The sequence below is a fragment of the Diabrotica virgifera genome, chromosome 4 (assembly GCF_917563875.1).
Source record: "Diabrotica virgifera virgifera chromosome 4, PGI_DIABVI_V3a".
Taxonomy (NCBI): Eukaryota; Metazoa; Arthropoda; class Insecta; order Coleoptera; family Chrysomelidae; genus Diabrotica; species Diabrotica virgifera.
The window spans coordinates 68622559-68644888 of NC_065446.1; the positions used below are offsets into that span (position 1 = coordinate 68622559).

General features: G+C 33.2%; 1 protein-coding gene and 1 long non-coding RNA gene across 2 annotated transcripts; one reads left to right on the forward strand and one right to left on the reverse strand.

The window, feature by feature from the left end:
• Window positions 1-4630: 4630 nt before the first annotated feature.
• Window positions 4631-5141, reverse strand: LOC126883588 (protein BRICK1-like; the record flags this gene model as incomplete). The annotated part of the gene is made up of 2 exons (XM_050649239.1): window positions 4631-4930; window positions 4985-5141. Coding segments are annotated over 2 exons (270 nt in total), but the record flags the coding sequence as incomplete, so codon positions are not given.
• A 493-nt stretch (window positions 5142-5634) lies between these two features.
• LOC126883537 (uncharacterized) lies at window positions 5635-8054 on the forward strand. The gene is made up of 2 exons (XR_007697693.1): window positions 5635-6085; window positions 7873-8054. It is a non-coding gene; the product is annotated as an uncharacterized LOC126883537 (long non-coding RNA).
• The last annotated feature ends 14276 nt before the right edge of the window (window positions 8055-22330 follow it).

Consider the following 22330-nt stretch of genomic DNA (forward strand, 5'->3'; position numbering starts at 1 on the left):
TTGGGCTGTACGAAGGGAACCTTAACTGCAGACTGTGCAATAGGGGAACTGAAACAGCATATCATGTACTGTACGAGTGTGAGGTTTTGGATCATATGCCACCCAACCCATGCTAGGGATGTACAATTTGGTACGTGGAACCAAGCTTGTGGATTGGGTGACATAAAAGGTAGGACGGTTGGCACAATAAGCCCATGAGGCTGCAGTGCCATCGGAGACATATGTCAGAGGACCTCAAAAAAAAAAAAGGGTGGTGAGTCCTTCCTCTCTAGAGCATTCCCCAAACAAACAAGTCTCTTGCTCTGTATCACACAGCACTAATGAATTCACACATCTTTTCACTTTAACCATCTTTTCTTCTGCAGCTGCTACAGTGATAGTGTCTTTTTTCTTGTTGCCTTGGTAAGTAATACTCCCACTTAACTTTCAAGATAAAATGACTCAGCATATTGAATGTCTTTCATTCATATTATGTTCACAATAGGAATCTGGATTTCCAACCATGTATTCTGATATAGGTGGAATGTAGTTCAAAATTTTTTGCTTGGAAAGCAAAACTGGGATAATCATATTGGGCAGCAGCCCTTTGAAAATAAATAAATTGTTAGACTAAGGTTTTAAACAGCACATTATATACAGGGTGTCCCCGAAAATAGTGCATTCCTTAAAGGTATAGGTAGAAGACACAATGTAGAGCAAAACAGTCTTATAACATTTTTCCCAAATTGATCCGTTTGACCAAAAAACGAAAATACAAAAATCTAAAGATTAGAAAAGTAGGTTTGTAGATCAGTTGCATCTGGAAGGTAAAATAATGTAAATATTAACCAAACCCATATCCATTATTTTCCAGGTAGGTACCTACCATGTCAACAACCCCAAAAATCACACCTCAAAGTAAATAAACAAGGGGTTATTAGGTTAATTTTCCACAGTCACAACAAGTTCTTCTAGACTACGTTGCCATGTCATTCAAATTTATGTAATTATGCAATTTTCTTCTTAGAAACGGTTAACTTTAAAAAAAATTTTATAGGACTTTTTGTTCTAAATTGTGTATTATATCCATACCTTAAAGGAACACACTATCTTCGGGGACACCCTCTAATGGACATGATTTAGCCCATTCGCTGCCGATCACTTGCCAGCGCTTGATATGAAGACTTCAGTCAGGCTCCATTCAATAGAATGGCCCCTAGTGGAGTTCCATCGTCTTCTATTGGCAGCAAATGGGTTAACAGCTGAACTGATATGATAAAAATTCCTAGCCTGTTGCACATCTCCACTTGGTTGGTTTTAATAGAATTTCCACTGTGAAGACTTTAATCCGTTTTGCCTTTCTGTGTTCATTCATAGCTTCAGTAATTTGACTTTTAACAAATTACTGAAGCTATGAAGAATTAAACAAACGGATTTTTGTAACACTATTAGCACCTTGACTATATTAGCAAAATCAAAGAAAGAATTGAGAAGAATTCAGGCGCGGATCCAAGGGGGGGTCAATGGAGTTAATTGCCCCCTCCTTGAGACCTCGCCTGGTGTCTACTGACAGTTTTTTTAAGAAAGAGATAATTACGATTGAAAATAAATAGTGAGTTTTGTGTCCTGTTGATAACTGAATAACTGAAACATAACACACAATTCCTTGGAATAGAAGATTATTAAAAGTTTTTAGAACATAATAAATGAAAGATTCTCACAATAAATCTGTTTATTGCCATCTAATGCCAGAGACCAGATATCAATAGTAATTTGTTTTTTTCTTTGTGACAAATTAATGAGTCAGTTTCATTTCAAAAAATGTCATTCTCATCTGAGGCTATTTTAAAATCTGAAGTACAAACAGTAAAAATTCAGTCATGCAAAGCTTTAAATTTTGCGATGAAGATGTGATGTTCCACATTGTAAAATACTATTACAAATATTGCTTACTTTGCCTTTTAGTACATCACATGCAGAACGATCGTTTTCTGCTTTTAAACGCCTTAAAACTTGGCTTAGAAACAAAATGAGTCAGGATCGATTGTTACTGTTAGGTCTATCTTTACTCCATGTTCGTTTTGATTTAAAATTAATATAGAAATTAAATAAAATTGATTATATAAAATTAACGATCGTTTTCTGATTTCAAACGCCTTAAAACTTGGCTTAGAAACAAAAGGAGTCATAATCGATTGTTAGGTCTAGCTTTACTCCATGTTCATTTTGATTTAAAATTAATATAGAAAATATTAGTAATAAATTTGTGTGATTTATTTATGTGATATATTTCAAGCGCTACTGCGTTTTCGTCTAATAGTGATTAAATAACAAATATAGTTGGTTTTTATGGTATGATACTACTGATAAACTTTACCAAATTACAAGTTTTACTATCTTTTAGAAAATAATTATTAAATGTTATTAAGGTAACTTTAAATAAATTTACAAACTTTGGATGTATGTCCATTTTAATTAAGTATATTTAACAAAGCAGAATTAGTTAAATCTATTTGATCATTTACTAAAAACCCTCTGAATAAAAGCTGCTTTTAGAAGGATGTCCAAATTATTATGTAACACAGATCTAAAATTGGCATTAAGGATGGGCCTACTTCGCTGCTAAAAGTGAAGTACATACGTGTTCTTGGTCTTACTGTATGGTATACTTGGACTGTGAACAAAATCGATCTAAATCGCCTTGAGTCTTTCCGAGATATGGTGCTATAAGAATTTTAAGAGTTTCTTGGGTGGAGAAGATTCGAAACTCCACAATACTAGAATGTTTCAGCAAGACTACTGCAATTATAAAAGACATCAACAAGGGAAAGCTGGAGTATTTCGGATATGTAATAAGAGGTCCCAAATATAGGTTGCTACAAAATATTATGCAAGTGAAAATATAAGGCAAACGCAGTCCAGGACGAAGAAGCACTTCGTGGTTCATTTAGGGTGGCAGTGAATAAAATTAAGATAGCTATGATGCTAACCAACGTTCTGAAAGGATATGGAACATGAAGAAAAAGAAAGTAATAGCCCATTTCGAAAAAGAATCCTGCCTATGCCAGTGACGAGAAAATTTTTATTTCATTGCCCCCACCTTGTCAGGTTACTGGATCCACTGTTGAGAAGAATTGTGAAAAAGATAGAAAAAGAAGCAAATCGGTTTGGCCTAACGATAAATGAAAAGAAAACTAAATACATGATAATGGGTGATACGCAGCAAGACAATGAAGAGTTTATAAAAATACAAGGGGAGAAAGATTACATATACAGTTTTGACAGAGTGGAAGAGTTTACTTACCTTGGTGTGAAAGTAATGGAAAATGGACATGAGGATAAAGAAATAGAATCCAGAATTACAAAAGGCAACCAGAAATACGGAATGCTGAGATCCTTAATGAAGTCTAAGTTTGTTTCAAGAAAAACAAAAGAAAGAATTTACAAGACAGTGATTAGACTACAGTTTTATATGGAACTGAATTATGGGTTTTAAGAAAGGCAGATGAAGAAAGATTAGAAAGATGGGAGAGGAAAATTCTCCGAACAATTTACAGAGGCATAAATACACAAATGGGATGGAGAAGAAGGACAAATAAAGAGTTGGAAGAGCTGTATACGGAACCAAAAATCACCGCAATAATAAAGGCGCATAGAATAAGATGGCTGGGACATGTGCAAAGATTGGAAAACCATAGAATGACCAGGATGATATTGAACAGGAAACCAGAAGGGAAAAAAAGGAAAGGAAGACCCCGTAAAAGATGGTTTGACAGTGTCCAAGCAGATTTACGAGAATTAAAAATAGATAACTGGAGAAACAAGGTATTAGACAGAAGAGAATGGAGAGGAGTGGTAAGAAGAGAGCAAGAGAAATTGTAACAGAACAATGTGCCATGAATTGTAAAATGAGAGCTATATATATGTATATATTTATATGATGTATTTTTTAATAGACAAATTAATATTGTATATTGTAGATATGTATAGTAAAAAAATGTAATTGTGTTTTTCACGCCCAGGGCCTGTTGAGCAAAATAAATAATAATATTAATTAGCACCTTGACTGCGTCACTATTCCTAGTGGCATGTAATTTTTCAACTGTTCTGTAGCTAAATTGGTCCAAATGTCGCATTGTTGGTAGCAATAAAATGGTATTTGTACTACATGCACACACATAGCATGTGACATATATACTGAATAGACCATAACATATTTATTTCTCGAAGCATATGACGCAAGAAGTAGTATAATAAAATATTTAACTGCAGCAGTCAAGGTGTTCATAAATTTAAACAATATAAAAGGGCCATTCTGACTTCATGAAAATTATTAAAATTTTAATTAAACTCAATTTTTATAACAATTGTGTGTTGGAATATGTACAGTACGAAAAATGAAAGAATACCCATGAACGAACATATAAAACATGCTGTATTTTTCTGTCACCGTGTCACACAGAAAATTGGCCAGCACAAGTACATGTAATAATTATTATTACATGTACTTGCTCTGGGCAATTTTCTTTGTGACACGGTGACAGTAAAATACAGCGTGTTTTATATGTTTGTTCATGGGTATTCTTTCCGACTGTACACAGGGAGAATGTACTGCACCTACCTTGTAAAGTTATCTTCTAATAAAAAGTTTTATTACTAACCTAAAGTTTCAGGCTCATTGAGTATTGATAAAATGAAGTTTTTTCTTGTACTACTTGTGTGTGTGTTTTCTACCTTAGTTAACTCTAGTGTTATGTATTTTAATTATAACTTTGTAAAGGCAAATGGGAGCTGTGCTATATGACTCATTAAACTATAGTGGAGATACATTTTAGCGATTATACATAATTCATACACATTTTACTTACACAAGCTTCCAAATAATCAATTTTGCGCTCGAGTATGGTTAGTTTCTCGTTCAAACCAGCAAGTTTTGAGCGACAGGACAAATCTGAAAAATTTGACAATTGAACATAGACTCTATGATTTACAAATTGAAACTTACCAAACGAGTTTAAAAAGTCTGTAATTTTCTTGATGCTAATAGTAATAATTTCTATGTATTCCCTATTTACCCAATCTTGCTGAATTTGTTTTGGAACTGCCCTCCCCGATTTGAAGATGCCATTTTTAGAAACTGACAAATTGACACATAGAAAATATTTTTATTTTGAGACAGTTGACAGTTCGGAAAATTAATCGATTATTTTCTCGATTTTATCGAAATTATCCTCATTATTTTTCTGTAACTAAAACTTTTTACGCACGGGGAGCTATACTATCTAATTATACAGGGTGTCCAGAAACTCTACCGACAAACGAAGACAGGAGATTCTTCAGATAATTTTAAGATAATTTAACCCAATTCACTTAGTCCGAAAATGCTTCCTAAGGGAGCTAGAGCTCTTTGAAGATGGCGTCTTGTAATTAGTTTTTCTTAAGTAGGTAGGTACCTCCAGAACGCTTCTATTTAGAAATATAATATAATAGAAAGAAAGTCATAAAATGTATATCTGCGGAACATCTGTGCAATCTGGCAAACGCAAATTTAAACGTTCTCACTCTATTGCCAAATCTACTCAGTAACCTATCAGGATAATTGCCACAAAACAATTTCTAATAATAACTGCAATTAATATCAAAACAAACAACAAATATTTATTCTTTCGTATTTTACATACATTAAAAAATAGCAAAATCCACAAAATAATGTAAAAAAGATAGTTTTTAAAGCTTTCTCTGTATATTTGAAGCGTGCAACATATTATACATTATAATCACATGGCAACACTGCCAAACTTCAAATCAACGTTCTATGAAAATCTAATGTGGCTAACTTCTCGGACCATCCAATTTAATGAAGTCCCGATTTTTGAAGATGTTAACATTTTAATCTTATAGGAAAACCAGCCGACTTAATCGATAATAACAATCTCCAGATTGGGTTCCTTCAATAAATATGGGCTATAACACTATGAAAACACAATGAAATAAGTTCCCCAAAATCTAAAATGGAGTGGTATCAAAGGAGAATTAAAGGAAAAAATATTCATATTGAAATTATTTATAAGGCACTGGACTGTCTTAAATTCTACAATAATACTAGGTGGGTAAATGATTTTAGACATTTTTCATTAAGAGTAGATTAAGATTAAGTAGATTTTCATTCAGTAGATTTAAGACTTGTTTACACAGGTAGAGTAATGATGCAAGTACTTGATAGAGTAGAGTAACTCTACCTGTAAAAATGCTCAGCACAGTAGAATAGCTGGTAGAGTGTATAGTTGGAGTTAAAGTAGAGTGACTAGCAACCTATGGCAAAGTAACTACTCTATGACCACCACTACTGCCAAAATGTCTACTCGGCTGCACACTCTACCCATGGAACACGCTCAATTATGGCAGAATAGAGTAGGTAGGAGAGTACATGGGGGAGCTGTCATTCTGGCTGGAATTGTGTTTTGTGTAAATAGTGAAAATGAAGTTCACCGAAGATGAAACTTTAAAATTTGTAGAGCTATAATACGGCGAATACCAGTGTTTATGGAATTTAGGTAGTGTATACTACAGAAATAAAAGTTTGCAGCAAGCTGCGGAGGATGAAATCGTCGAAAGAATGGCAAAGGGGGCTTTGGAGTAAACGAGCTTAAGCAAAAAATTAAGAATTTAAGGTGCACTTATAATCAAGAGTGTTTAAAAATACAAAAATCGGTTTCACTATACTAGCATCAGTACTATACTTGTACTCTCCTCATGTGAATGGTATCAAGCCATTTTTGGTAGAGTACTACGGCTACTCTACTCTCCTCAAAACTCTACCCATGTAAACAAGTCTTTAGAAACAGTGGAAAATGAGGTAGCTAGTAGAGTAGTAGTAGAGTAAAATATACTGGTTTAGCAAATTACAATGTTTTAAGGTAATACAGTAGCGATAAACAGGTAGCCAAAACGTGTTCCAAGATTGTCACTGTAATTTTGAATATTTTTTCGAGGCATTTGGCACACGTATTCGTAAAATAATAAAGAATGGCGGTACAGAGCCCAATTTGAAAAATATATTAATATGTGGAAATTACTCTGTAATTATACAATATTTAAAAAACGAGCCTGTACCGCCATTAAGAAGAACAAAAAAATACACTTTCTTCAAATAAACTTTTTTATCCGATGCCTAGATTTTGTGTAATTTTGGAACTACTAATGAAATAAAAAATTTTAGTAGTTCCAAAATAACACAAAATCTGATAAAAAAGTTGTATTTGAAGAAAGTGTATTTTTTTGTTCTTCTTAATGGCGGTACAAGCTCGTTTTTTTTTATATTGTATTTAATTACAGAGTAATTTCCACATAATAATATATTTTTCAAATTGGGCTCTGTACCGCCATTCTTTATTATATTATGAATATGTGTGCCAAATATCTTGAAAAATATTCAAAATTACAGCCGCAATCTTGGAACACATTTTCGCTACCTGTTGATCGATACTGTTTCCTCTTAAGATAGTTTTAATAGTTATTTATGATATAAGTATTAAAAGTACAATTTTAAGACGCGCATGTGAAAGTTAACTTGAAAAAATAATTTTATTAATGTTTTGACTTCCACATCAGATGTCATTGTCAAAATACAAAATATTTATTATTATTAGGTTTGTTCTAGCAAACAGTCAAACTAGTCAAAAACCATCAGCAAACAGTTGGTCAGTAAAAGAACATAATACAGTCACCAGTGCGATCCCCTCTACTCGCGCTGGTCCACTATTCGCTGATGGTTTCAAACTGATGCTAGAACAAACCTATTATTATTATGCATATCATTATCTGTAAATAATATTTCTTCTGATTGTTAATTGTAAAGGATAGAAAAATTACCATTTATTTCATTTTTTTTAGAATCAGCTGAGAGAAGTGGTCTACAAAAAACCAGGAAGGAAACGGAATATGTGGCTACGAAAGGCAAAAGAAAGGTTTACAAAGCAAATGTGACACATTTTTTTGAAATATTTAGGAATATCAGTAAATTGCATTAAAAGAATGTATGAAAAGATTTTGTTCAATAAAAATGTTTATATTTATCAAGGATGTATTATTTGGTATGACCACATATCGTCAGTGATGTAATAATACATCCTATCTGTTTTTTCATGAGTTTTGTAAGAGAGACTAAAAACTTGTCTTAGGGTCACCTCCTGTTTTCATATGATATTTTTTGACTTGTTTTGTAGTAAATTAAACTATCTATGAACTACAAAACAAGTCAAAACTTACATATGAACACAGGAGGTGACCTTAAAACATGTTTTTCCATCTCTCATACAAAAGTCATGAAAAAACAGATAGGAGGTATTGTCACATCAGCAAGGATGTACAGTGATAAGTGCCCTAATAACCGGCAAAATATGGGCAACATATTTAGTTGTGAGATAAAAAGAAATGAAACTAGTCGAGCTGGGAAATTTAGCGAAATTAACCTTTAAATTTACGTTATATTGATCCCACCTTTACACATATCGGAGGAGTATGTCAACTAAAACTGTCACTGTGACAGTGGTAGTTTCCAAACTCGTCTGATACGTCTGAAGGTGGTACACAATCAATACAATCTAAATGTATAAGTTAATATCGCTAAATTTCCCAGCTCAACTAGTTTCATGTCTTTTTATCTCACTACTTAATACATCTTTTGTGCTATTTTGCCGGTTATTAGAGCGCTCATCACTGTATTTCTGGTATATCCAGGGAATGTCTACAAAATATATTTTGAATGTCCAGAGAACATTCGTGGACATTCATGGAATGTTCCAATAAGACATTCAGGTAATGTTTAAAATGCTGACACAGGATTTTCCTGGGATGTTCAGGGAACATGTTTTCGGGGATATTCCAGGAATTTTTCAATGTCTGTGTACCTTCTATGGACCTATATGGAATATTTTGGTGTTATTACCGCCGCACTCCACTTGCGATTTGTAATCAGGAAGATTGAACACATTGTTTCAAATACAAGTCAATCCATTTGTGACTAAATAATCATGGATTGACTTCTATTTGAAAGAATGTGTTCAATCTTCACAACTACAAATCGCAAGTGGAGTCCGGAGCTTAGGGCTACTTCCTCTTCGGTATTATGTATTATACTACTACAGAAATCAGGAACTTTCCTTCTAAATATATGTATGCATCTTGGCCATCAAACATATTCTTCCAAACATTTTTTTAAGGGGTTACATAGGTCTTGTGGGTAAAAAAAGTGACTTTTTAAAAAAATTATATCTCGAAAACTAAAATTTATTTTTATTTATAATTGGAACATGTAAAAGTATAGTACTTAAGGTAGTCTCAAAAAAAGTTTCAGCCAAAAATATTCATTTTTGTAGAGTTTAAGTTTTTTTGCGTTGGCAGCATAACTAGTCTCATCTGAAATCAAAAAGTTTCTTGTAGTTTATACCTCTGGCTAGAATATGAACGAAGGAATTAAAAAAAAATGAAATTTGAAGATTTTACAAAGTTTAAACACATTTTTGACCCCAATTTTTCTCATTTTTAAAGTAGTTTTTTTTATAAAACAAAAATGACCTCATCTAATAAAAAATCCTTTGTTCATTCACTAGCCAGAGGTATAAACTACAAGAAACATTGATTTCAGATGAGACCAGTGTTCTCAGACCTCCTGAAATTTCAACCTACTGATGGCGACCCTCGCCTACTGATCTACTGATGGCGTCCTTAAACCTCCTGATGAAGTGATGAAATTCTGAAAATCATCTGGTTTTGTTCCAGCTCGATACAAAACCGTTCTTGAATGATTACGAGGATGCGCAGTAACGAAAAATGTGTTACTGCGCAGTATTATTCGTCATTGCGCATGCGCGTAACGATTCAAGAACGGTTTTGTATGGAGTTTGAATTTTTCAGAATTTTATCCTATTTTATTTTTTTTATTTTTATGCTTTAGCCGCCATCTAGCGTTGCCACAGCCGTCCCTTACAGATTTTATAGAGTTGCATTTCCCCCAAAAGTCAACAGATGGAACTTAATCAGCTATTTTCTGTGTATTGTACCTATGTATAAGTATAAACGTAAAAAATACCCCCCCCCCCCCCCCTTGCTGATTGGAGGCGTCCACCAACTGATTCTACTGATTTTTCGTGGCGACATCTAATTGCCTATCTATAAACGTAAAGACTGAAACTACAGAATTCTACCAATTTTTGAGGCGAGCGAGTCTCCTGAAATCTCCTGATCGTTCGTGGCGACACCTCCTGATCCTCAAAAAAGTCATCTGGGAACACTGGATGAGACTGGACTTGTTATGCTGCTCACTGCAAAAAAGGGCTGTTGTTGTTGTCGAAAAATTGCAGTCAACTCTACAAAAATGAATATTTTTGGCTGAAATTTTTTTGAGAGTACTATACTTTTACATGTTTCAATTATAAATAAAAATAATTTTTAGTTTCCAAGATATAATTTTTTTAAAAAGTCACTTTTTTTACCTGCAAGACAACAACTTAACAAATTGTTGATTTCAAATTGTAACAATTGTTTTGCAAAGTATGCTGCCCTCTTGTATTTTCTGTGTTATCTTCATCATACAATTACTTCATCTAAAAACTTTCCACCTTCACACCACAGAATCAAGCAATCAAGTTACACAAATTTTCAAACACCTCACCTGACACAGCGCTCCGCACGACCACGCAACTCGAAACACAAGTACGCAAACACGGTTGCGTGAAACGTGGCTCGCAATCGTGAAATTTACAAGACTTGCTCGACCTGTAGATTCTTGTTTATAATTGTACTGACACAATTTGATTACCAACAAAATTTCTACCACTCTTCATCTAATATTTTGTTTTCTTACCCTGTTTTGTTGTATTTTAATTCCACAAAAATCAAACTAATTTGATTAAATTCAGAACTGTCAACAGTAAAACGTTCAGTTGGCCTATCTTCGCACATGACAGGTACGTGTAAGTGGCTAAATGAGTAGAGGCTTCGTTTTCAAATCCTAAGCACGCTAATAAACGCGGGTTCGAATCCCAATGCAAGTTTTTATTTTTTTATAGATTTTATGATTGTAAGTATATTTTTGTTATATAATTTTTTTTAGAAAATGCGTATTTAGTTAAAATTTTTGCCAACAATTATTGTTCAGAACTCATTTCTTTGTGGCATTTTTCAATGTGTTTGTGTGTGTTTTATTCTTTTATTTTTTTAATTTTTGGTATTGTTTTAATAAAAAAATTTGGAAAGTAGAAGTATTAAAATTAGTTTAATATATTTAAATAAAATATAAATAAACTGTTTAAAGTAGGTACATAATATGTAAATTAATATTATTAATTTCGTTGGAATCATATAATAGAAGTATAACTTCTTACGTGCGTTCAAAGTGCACACACATTCTTTTTTTTTTGTAATAGACTATGATTTTGAAAATTATGTTAATTTGAATTTTCTTCGAAGATTTTTATTCATTGGATTTTTGCTGCAATAAACGATTATTTTTTTCAACAATTTTCTTTTTTTTTTCTTTTCCCCACAGGTTGTTTTCGCCTTATCCTTCATAAAACGTGGTCCAAGGTTAGCAATTTCTGCAAATTTAAAGAATTTCAAGGTGGGCGGTTAATTTTTCCGGCGAGTTTATTTATTGCTTTCAAACCGGTTGAGATATGCAAATGAAATTTGGTGGGTTTTAAGACGTAGTGATTGCGCATTGTTTACATACAATTAAGAATTTTATATTCATCATTGGCGCGCATACGGGTAATATGACCAGTATGCGCGTTAATGGTGAATATTAAATTCTTAATTTTATGTCAAAAAATGTGTAATAACTACGTCTTAACACGTTCCGTGCGGATGGCATACATGTGAGCCACATTATGCCTTTTATGTATGCCGGACGGCGCGCATTCATGCCATTGATTATACACATTTTAAATGAGTATTTTTTTGTCTGTCATGAATATAAGTCTTAGGATCAGACACCCGCACGCAATGTGTTAAAACCCACCAAATTTCATTTGCATATTTTAACCGGATTTAAAGCAATAAATAAGTCGTCGGTTTGTAAGGAAAATTTCAACACCCCCTATCCCGGAAACGAAGCATACTTTTATAAAGAAAACTGTCTATTATTTTTTCCTACAGAATTACCCCTTAGCATACTTATTTAAAAACACCCTGTATTGATGAAAACATGGCTAACCTGTTTAATATGCAAATTTACCTGTTTAGCAACAATATTATTACCTCGATATTGTTAAAGAATAAGGCTATAACATATTAATAAAATCACTTAAATCGAAAAGCAAGTTTAGGAAATAAGAGACATCAAAAATGACCCATTTTTAAGGTGGGTAGTTAGTTTTGGCCCAGAGTGTAGTTAGCCGGTACTAATTTCCAGAATTCTTGATATTGATTTGGGTCTCTTTTTTCTTTAAAAATTGCCTCCAGATTTGTGTCATTTTTAAAATCAATTAGTTCATCTGACAACTTTAACGCTATATTAATCACAATGCTGCAAGTTGTATAGTAGCGGCTACTTCTACTTCTAAGTGCCACGGATTTTCCACTAATAGAAGACATTTCCTAATTGTTCGTAAATTATTAAATCTTTTCTGAAATTCATTGCTCCATGAAACTAAGTAATTAGAAATAGTAGCATAGTTTTCTGGAGATACATCAATTCCATCTTGTTGACCTTTTACCAATGTCGAGAAGTTATGCAGATTGTTTATATTAATTTCCTCCATGTACTTACATCTTTAGCTTGTCCTCGAAAGAAAATACTTTATTCGTCAACTGCGAAATAATTTTATGTTTACTTACCTTTTAATTTGTAAACGCCGATTAAGTTCCCCAAGTTTTTCTGTTATGTCGCAAATAAATGCTAAAAACCACCAACAACTATCTTACTTAAGTTCAAAATAATTTGATCGTTTACAGAGCCCTTTAGTTAACCTTCGGGCCACATAAAAAACGCAAGAGGGCCTCATGCGGCCTGTTGGTGTGTCACTGGTGTAGACTATAATATTCTTATTTACGTATGATTTCTTGCATCTTGATTATCTTACCTACTAGAACAGTTAACTTTTACTTGATCTTTATTTTTAAGCTTGTTAATTGAATAAAAGAAAACGAGCACGGAAGTATTGCGAAAAATGGACAAAGAATATGAACAATAAATACAATAATAATGAGAACACGTAATGAGAGGACAGGGATATGAAATGTTAAGATTGATAATACAGGGAAATATAAGAGGAAGAAGGAGTAGGTATAGCAAGGAGAGTGTCATGGTTGAAAAATTCCTATGTCTTGAACACTCACTAATGGTATGCAAAAACTGCTCCAAATAATTAAAATAATGTTTACTTTGTGTTTTAAACTATAAAACTATTTAAACTGAAATAAAAGTTTTATTTTTACAATTACTAGTTTTGATAGGAAATAAACCACAATTTTACTAAAAAATGATTTTATTAACGTTTCGACGTCCAAATCGGATGTCGTTGTCAAAATACAAAAAATATTAATGAATTAAACAAAAATGTTGTTGCTTAGTAAAAAATTCTTCTAATAATTTATATAATCTGACTCATTTATATCGGCAATTCAGACATATATTATACATTTTAAAGTGATACTTTAAAATGGTATAAAAGGACTTTAAAAATGATATTGCCAATATTTATGAGTTGCGTTCCTGGGACGACTTTACTGAAAGATAGTTCACTCGATTACATGAAATCAACCCCAACTCAAGAATATCCGTCACAAAAAAATCATAACATGTGATCTGTCTTTAAAAAGACAACCACATGCAACGGTGACAGTAAAATTCTCGCAGAAAATCTAAGTATTATTAATATTATTTATAATTTAAAATAACATATGTACTGTTATATTTCTATTTGATATGAAAATTAAAATTTGATAATTATAGACAAAATTCAATTTAATATAAAATATTTTCAATTTTCTCAACCACGGGCATATAAATTTAGAACAACCTGTATACAACAAATTGTTATATTTAATTTTAAGAAGTGATTAAATAAGACTCAAGTGAAATCGTTAATAGGTCATTATCGTTGTTCGCGGAAGGATCGGTCATTAGCCGATGCTAATTAAGACTAAGTGGAAATAGAGAATAGGTCATTAAAATTTGTATATAGTAGAAAGTAATTTTAGAATGGGAATTAACTATTTTCTTTGAAATCCATTAAGCATATTTAGAAAGTTTAAAAATCGGTTTTGAGGAATACTGCGAATGAGAGTTGGTGGTGGAAGTTTTGATTTGTGAATCTGGAAGGGATATTTAGAAAGTAGGGGAATGAATGACAAATAGAGATCAGAATGTTTTGAGCTGTCGAGAAGTGAAGTCGAGTAGTAGACGGTAGTGTACGGAGAGTGAGAAAGCCGGTGTAGTTCCGTGAGTGTGGAGTATCTATCGTAGAACGAGAGGTAGGCCAGGTTGAGAGTAAAAGAACCTCCTTGAGCCAAGAGTTCCCGGTAGCTGATTGCAGTTTCGAAAAAGGTAGAACACAGCATCACGACAGAAGCAGGAAACGAGAGCTATACGAGCTAGTTTCAGAGGAGAACATTACTGGAAGCCAGGACGAGGTTTTGATTGCAGCCAAGGATAGCAGGAAACGGGTCTTGTGTGAAGACATTCTCAGTGCACCAGAAAAAGGTCAGTCTCATTTGTTTGGACATGAATGTATGGGTTTTTCGTAGTAAATACCACATTTAAAATTGAAGAAATATAATCAATAATATCAGAAAAGCTTCATCAAACTTAAATAGAATTGTTGCTAATAAATCATAATAGTTAAATGTTAATAAAAACTTTCAATTGGAAATCAAAAGGAAATAAGATTCCCATGTGTAAATGTTATGTTTAAGAATAATAAGATATAGCAAATATTAAGCAGTGATTGCCATTTAAATAAAATAAACAATATTTTGATTACAATTGTAACCCATATGTGTTATTATTTTACTCTTTTCTTTCCTATCCCGATTAGGAACCATTAAGAAATACTTAGAAGCCACGTATGTAAGTAATTAATTTTATAAAAAGCCCTGAGATTGAAAACATATTGATATGTGATCTGGTAAATTAATTAGATTATTATTAATGCATTGATTAAATTAAATGACATATAAAAATATTATCTCATATCAATAATCAAGATCACATCAACTGTCGTCCAACGTGGAGGGCATTGTAAAGTATTTCTAGTGGCAAATTTGAAGGATAGAAAGAGTAAAGCCGGTATTTGAAAATTTATATGCCTGTGGTAAAAAGTGAGATACTTACATTTGATAACATAAAATTTTAGATCTCTTTAGGTACAAATTTTACATAACTGATTTAATATTTTGTTTTTACGATATTTACATTTGATATATTTATTGATAATTTATAATATTTGGGTGAGAAAAAGTCGTCTTGGTAACATACTAGTAAAATTTCATATTTGGCGGGGACAGTACTTCTTGAAAACAAATGTCTGTGACAAGAAGCCAAAGCAAAGACAACAAAAAACAAAAAGAACATTCAAATCAAGAGAATAATTCAGACCAAGAAGATATTTTAGACACGACAATCATGGCATCAGAACAGCAAGAATTATCAGGAATAGATAAATTATTACAAATGATGCAACTCCAGTCACAAAAAATGGATAAAAATCAGGAAGAAACATCAAAGAAAATGGATGAATCACAACAAAAAATGGATCAAAAAATGGATGAAACACAAAAAAAAATGGATGAAAATCAACGTGAAACGAAACAAGCCATGGAAGAAACATCAAAGAAAATGGATAAAGTGGATCAAAAAATGGATGAAACACAACAAAAAATGGATGAAACACAACAAAAAATGGATGAAACACAACAAAAATTGGATCAAAAAATGGATGAAACACAACAAAAAATGAAACAAGCAATAGAAGAGAACAACAAGAAAATGGAGGAACGCATAGAAAAGTATGAAGTGAAAATTAAAGATCACATGCAAGAACAAGAAATGAGAATGAAGGACCACATGAAAGAACAAGAAATGAAAATTCAAAATAAAATGAAGGAGTTAACGAATTGCCAGAAAAAAGAAATGGAAAGTTTGGAAAACAAGTTGGAAAATGCTATTCAAGTAGACAGAGAAGAAGTGGAAAAAAGAATCACAGGAATAGAAAAACAAGTCACCGAAAACAGGACGCAACAGAATGTCGGAGAAAGAAGAGAAATGGTTATACATAGCACAGATGACGTGAAGATAAGGTTTGGCGGGGATGTAAGAAGATTACACCCAGTGCCGTTCATAAATAGCCTGAAAAAGAAAATACAGCACATCGGAAATTTCGAAACAGCAAAAGAAACTATCAGAAACCATCTCAAATATGAAGCAAGCCTATGGTTCGATAGCAAAGAAGAAGAATTCGGCAATTGGCAACAATTTGAACAAAAATTTTTGAATTATTTCTGGGGAAAGGTCCAACAATTGGAAATTAACAAGGAATTGCAAAATGGGAAATACAATGATAGGATGGGTGTATCAGAAAGGACATATGCTTTGCAAATTTACAATAATGCAAAGCATTTACAATATAATTACTCATCGGAACAATTAGTCGAACTGATTGCAAGACATTTCGAGGAAACGCTGGAAGACCATATCACATTGCAAAATTACAAAGACATAGATAGTTTATGCCAATTCCTACAAATAAGAGAATCACGTCTAAGAGAAAGAAAATCAAGAAGGTCGCGAGAAGATTACAGGCCCCGAGAAACACAAGATTACAGAGATAGAAATCAAAATAGGAGGGACTATACAAGACGAGATTTTAATCCCAGAAGGGAAAACGAAAATAGAGACAACGGAAGAGGAAATTATGAACAAAGAAATAGGCAATGGAATGAGGATAGAAATCGAGAATACCAGAATAGAAACACCACACGCTCAAATCAAGAAAACAGAAATAATGGTAGACAAAATGAACAGGGATATCGAGAAAACCGAAACAGATCCGACAGACCAAGAGAAAATAGAAGAGAAGTAAATAATACCCAGACAGATGAATATGACGGAGAGAGACATTATGACGAAAATATAAACAACGATGAGCAACCGGCGTCTTTTCACGACGGCGCTCACTAAAAACCAAAAATCAAACAGGAATCTTTTGTCACCCCAAGGAGTTTATTAAATTGGCAGGAAACAACGAAAAGAAAAATGGAGTTAATTTAAAATTTGTGGATGGATTTATCAACGAGAAACCAATTAAAATTATGATAGACACTGGATCTGAAATAACATTGGTCAACAGAAAACTAATAGAAGAAGTTAACTTAACAAATTTAATTTACAAAATACCTAGGGTAAATTTAGTGGGCGCAAACAAACGGACATTGGCAACTATAAATGAAGGCATACGAGTAATGGTACGACTGGGTAAGAATATGTATGCACTACAATGTGTAATAATGCCAAATATGTCACATGACATGATAGTAGGAGTTGACGAATTGGCAGAAAAACATGTAGTGATAGATTTTAAAAATAATACGATGAAACTAACAGAAGAAAAAGAAAAGGAACAGAAGAAACAAAATACGGACGAATCAGGTAAAGAACAAACAGTGGAAATGAATTTGGCAACGAAGCAAGGACAAAGAAGAAAAGGGAGAAAAAGTCAGAAAAGGATAAAAGAAAATGAAACCTGTGGCTCCTCAAAAGAAGAGTTGAGCCCAGAAGAAGAAAATTTGAGAGTATCAGAAACAAAGGAGACCTGGGATTCCTCAAAAGAAGAGACGAGCTCAGGAGAAGAAGAAATAAAGCTAAAAAATGAAAGTGAAAAGAATATGATTGAAACAGTGGTATTTGAAGAGGAGGTATATGCAAACGAGGATGCGGAATGCACGGTAAACATGTGTGAAGAATCTGAAAAAAAAGACAGAAAATTGATATGTGGAGAAGGGAAAGAAAAAGAATTGCGGTTGATGTTAAGAAACTACGAAAATTTGATCAATGAGGAAAACAGAGTGGCTAAAAAGTACGAACATTCATTTGAGGTGAAAAACTTGGGAAATTTTCGATCAAAGACTTACCCGATTCCATACAAGTATCGACAAGAGGTGAAAGAAGAAATAAATAAAATGTTGGAAGATCAAATCATCGAAAGATGTGAATCACCGTATGTTAACCCGATTGTGATAGTAAAGAAAAGCAATGGAGAATTGAGATTATGTTTAGATGCCAGGAATATCAACCAGCACACTGTATCACAATATGAATCACCTCTAAACATCGAGGCCATTTTTGGAAGAATCACCGGGTCACACATATTTTCGAAAATTGACTTAAAACACAGTTTTTGGTTGATACCGTTAGCTGAAAAGTGTAGAAACTACACCGCTTTTTCTATTGATGGTATTGTCTACCGGTTTAAGGTAGTGCCATTTGGATTGCAGAGTGCTTGTGCTGCACTCGTCCGAGCTCTACATACCATTTTGAATCGCCATGAAGATTTCATAGTTCATTATATCGATGATTTATTAATTTTTTCACAAGATACTCAGAGTCATCTGGAACACATAGAAATAATTCTGAAAGAATTGGACACAGCGGGATTGAAATTAAACATTGAAAAATGTCAATTTTTTCAAAAAGAAGTCATTTATTTGGGTTTTCAATTGGACACCAAAACAGTAAGATTAGCCGAAGACAGAGTCAAGCTCATAGATGAATACCCAAGACCAACGAATTTGAAAACATTGAGGGGTTTTCTTGGCACGATAAATTATTTTAAAAAGCTGATTCCCGATTTGAGCCAAAAGGAAATCCCTCTGATAAAATTTCTTAAAAAAGGAATAAAATGGAATTGGAAAGAAGAACAGGAGGAAGCTTTCGAAACATTAAAACGAGAATTCGCAAAAGGAACGAAAATATACCACCCCATTTACAATTTACCTTTTATACTCCGAACTGATGCGTCCATACAAAAATTTGCAGGAGTTCTGTCTCAAATACAAAACGACCAAGAAGTACCGATATGTTTTATATCTCGAGTGACTAAAACACATGAGAGAAAATATAGTGTTACAGAATTGGAGTTTGCCAGTGTACTATATTGCGTAAACAAATTGAGGTTTTACTTATTGGGAGCAAAATTCACAATCGAAACAGACCATGCAGCTTTAGTACATATCATGAAGAATAGATTAGTAAATAATAGAATACATAGAGGCATTCTGTTATTACAGGAGTATGATTTTGAGTTCCGATATATAAAAGGAAAAGACAACATAATAGCCGACGCTCTAACACGGGATGAGGACACCGGAAAAAAGGAAACAATTACTCTACAGGTGGGACTAAATAGATTAATACAAGAAGAAGGGATATATTCGTTAAATGAGATAAGGACAAACCAGGAAGACCTAGAGGAAAGAGAGAAAAGAAGAGCGGAAGTAGAAAATAACATATATTTTAAGAGAATAGATGGAAAGGAACTATATTTAGTGACACAGACATTGGCCGAAAAGATAATAAAGAAATTACATGAGGACAATGGGCATATCCGTAGCAGAAAAGTTTGGCTCGTTTTTAGGGAAAATTACATAAGCCGACAGGATTACCGCATTGCAAAGGAAATTACCCAGAAGTGCGATGTATGTCAAAAATATAAGAGTCGGAATTTCAAAAACGAAAATGTTGCCAAAAATATTGAAGCCCGAAACAAACTAGACATTGTAGCAATAGATATGTTAAGCGATCTAATTATGACCACTAAAAGGAACAAACATATTCTGGTAATGGTGGATGTGTTTTCAAAATACGTAAAATTATATAGTTGCCGCACCACAAAGGGGGAAGAAATATTAAGAAAAATCGACAATTTTATAGCCATAGTAGGAACACCAAAAAAGATTCTACTGGACAATGCAACGTATTTCCGAAATGATCGTTTCAAGGGACAACTTCGAGAACGAGGAATAGAGACAAATTTTGTCAGCATCAGGCATCCACAGAGTAATCCTTCGGAACGATTCATACAGGAAGTGACGAAATTTCTTCGCATTGCAACAGATGGTCAACATCGCCACTGGGACAGGAAAATGGCGGAAATAGAAAGGTATCTAAATACAATTCCGAGCACAGTAACAAAAGAGACCCCAGAATACATCATGAAGGGTGTACTGCCGATAAGGCCATGGGAAGACCAAGAGCCAAAAGAATATCACCAGGTGATTGAAACCGTACAGAGAAGATTACGGCGAAGCAACGAAAAATATATCCAAAGACAGGAACAAAATAGAAAAAGAAGACCAGTGACTTTCCAAAAGGGTGAAAAAGTACTCGTGAGGGCATTACGAGTATCAAATCTTCCTGGGGGCATTTGCGCAAAGTTGATGCCTGTTTTCGAAGGCCCGTATATCGTGAATAATGAAAATGGGATAAATAGTTATGAGTTGAGGCACAGGAACTCGGAAAAGATCCGAGGAATTTATAATATTCACGATGTATACAAATATCACGAATAAAAGACAGAATTACATGAAGTAGATAGTAAGTTAGGATATAAGACGTAGATTAAAGTAAGGAAATATACAGGGAGTTGGTTTTGCCTCGAGAAAATTTATTTAAAAATGCAGATAAATTTTGTCGAATACAAGGCGGGGATTTGTTATATTTCTATTTGATATGAAAATTAAAATTTGATAATTATAGACAAAATTCAATTTAATATAAAATATTTTCAATTTTCTCAACCACGGGCATATAAATTTAGAACAACCTGTATACAACAAATTGTTATATTTAATTTTAAGAAGTGATTAAATAAGACTCAAGTGAAATCGTTAATAGGTCATTATCGTTGTTCGCGGAAGGATCGGTCATTAGCCGATGCTAATTAAGACTAAGTGGAAATAGAGAATAGGTCATTAAAATTTGTATATAGTAGAAAGTAATTTTAGAATGGGAATTAACTATTTTCTTTGAAATCCATTAAGCATATTTAGAAAGTTTAAAAATCGGTTTTGAGGAATACTGCGAATGAGAGTTGGTGGTGGAAGTTTTGATTTGTGAATCTGGAAGGGATATTTAGAAAGTAGGGGAATGAATGACAAATAGAGATCAGAATGTTTTGAGCTGTCGAGAAGTGAAGTCGAGTAGTAGACGGTAGTGTACGGAGAGTGAGAAAGCCGGTGTAGTTCCGTGAGTGTGGAGTATCTATCGTAGAACGAGAGGTAGGCCAGGTTGAGAGTAAAAGAACCTCCTTGAGCCAAGAGTTCCCGGTAGCTGATTGCAGTTTCGAAAAAGGTAGAACACAGCATCACGACAGAAGCAGGAAACGAGAGCTATACGAGCTAGTTTCAGAGGAGAACATTACTGGAAGCCAGGACGAGGTTTTGATTGCAGCCAAGGATAGCAGGAAACGGGTCTTGTGTGAAGACATTCTCAGTGCACCAGAAAAAGGTCAGTCTCATTTGTTTGGACATGAATGTATGGGTTTTTCGTAGTAAATACCACATTTAAAATTGAAGAAATATAATCAATAATATCAGAAAAGCTTCATCAAACTTAAATAGAATTGTTGCTAATAAATCATAATAGTTAAATGTTAATAAAAACTTTCAATTGGAAATCAAAAGGAAATAAGATTCCCATGTGTAAATGTTATGTTTAAGAATAATAAGATATAGCAAATATTAAGCAGTGATTGCCATTTAAATAAAATAAACAATATTTTGATTACAATTGTAACCCATATGTGTTATTATTTTACTCTTTTCTTTCCTATCCCGATTAGGAACCATTAAGAAATACTTAGAAGCCACGTATGTAAGTAATTAATTTTATAAAAAGCCCTGAGATTGAAAACATATTGATATGTGATCTGGTAAATTAATTAGATTATTATTAATGCATTGATTAAATTAAATGACATATAAAAATATTATCTCATATCAATAATCAAGATCACATCAGTACATATGTATTAGTTTTAGTATAAACAAAAGTTTACTAAATACAAATTTACAAAAGACCTAATACTCACGATGTCGGGATAGTATCACGAGGTTTTTTCCTGGTTTTTCCCTCGTGATTTACTATGGAATCTCTAACGCGAGAATTTTACTGTCACCGTTGCATGTGGTTTGTGGTTGTCTTTTTAAAGACAGATCACATGTTATGATTTTTTTTTGACGGATATTCTTGAGTTGGGTTTTATTTAAAAATTATATAATCTGAGTGATACAGTGCTTGCACCGGTGTTCAAAAAAGATGTGCGGGTACCATATGGGTTAAATGCAAAACAAGACA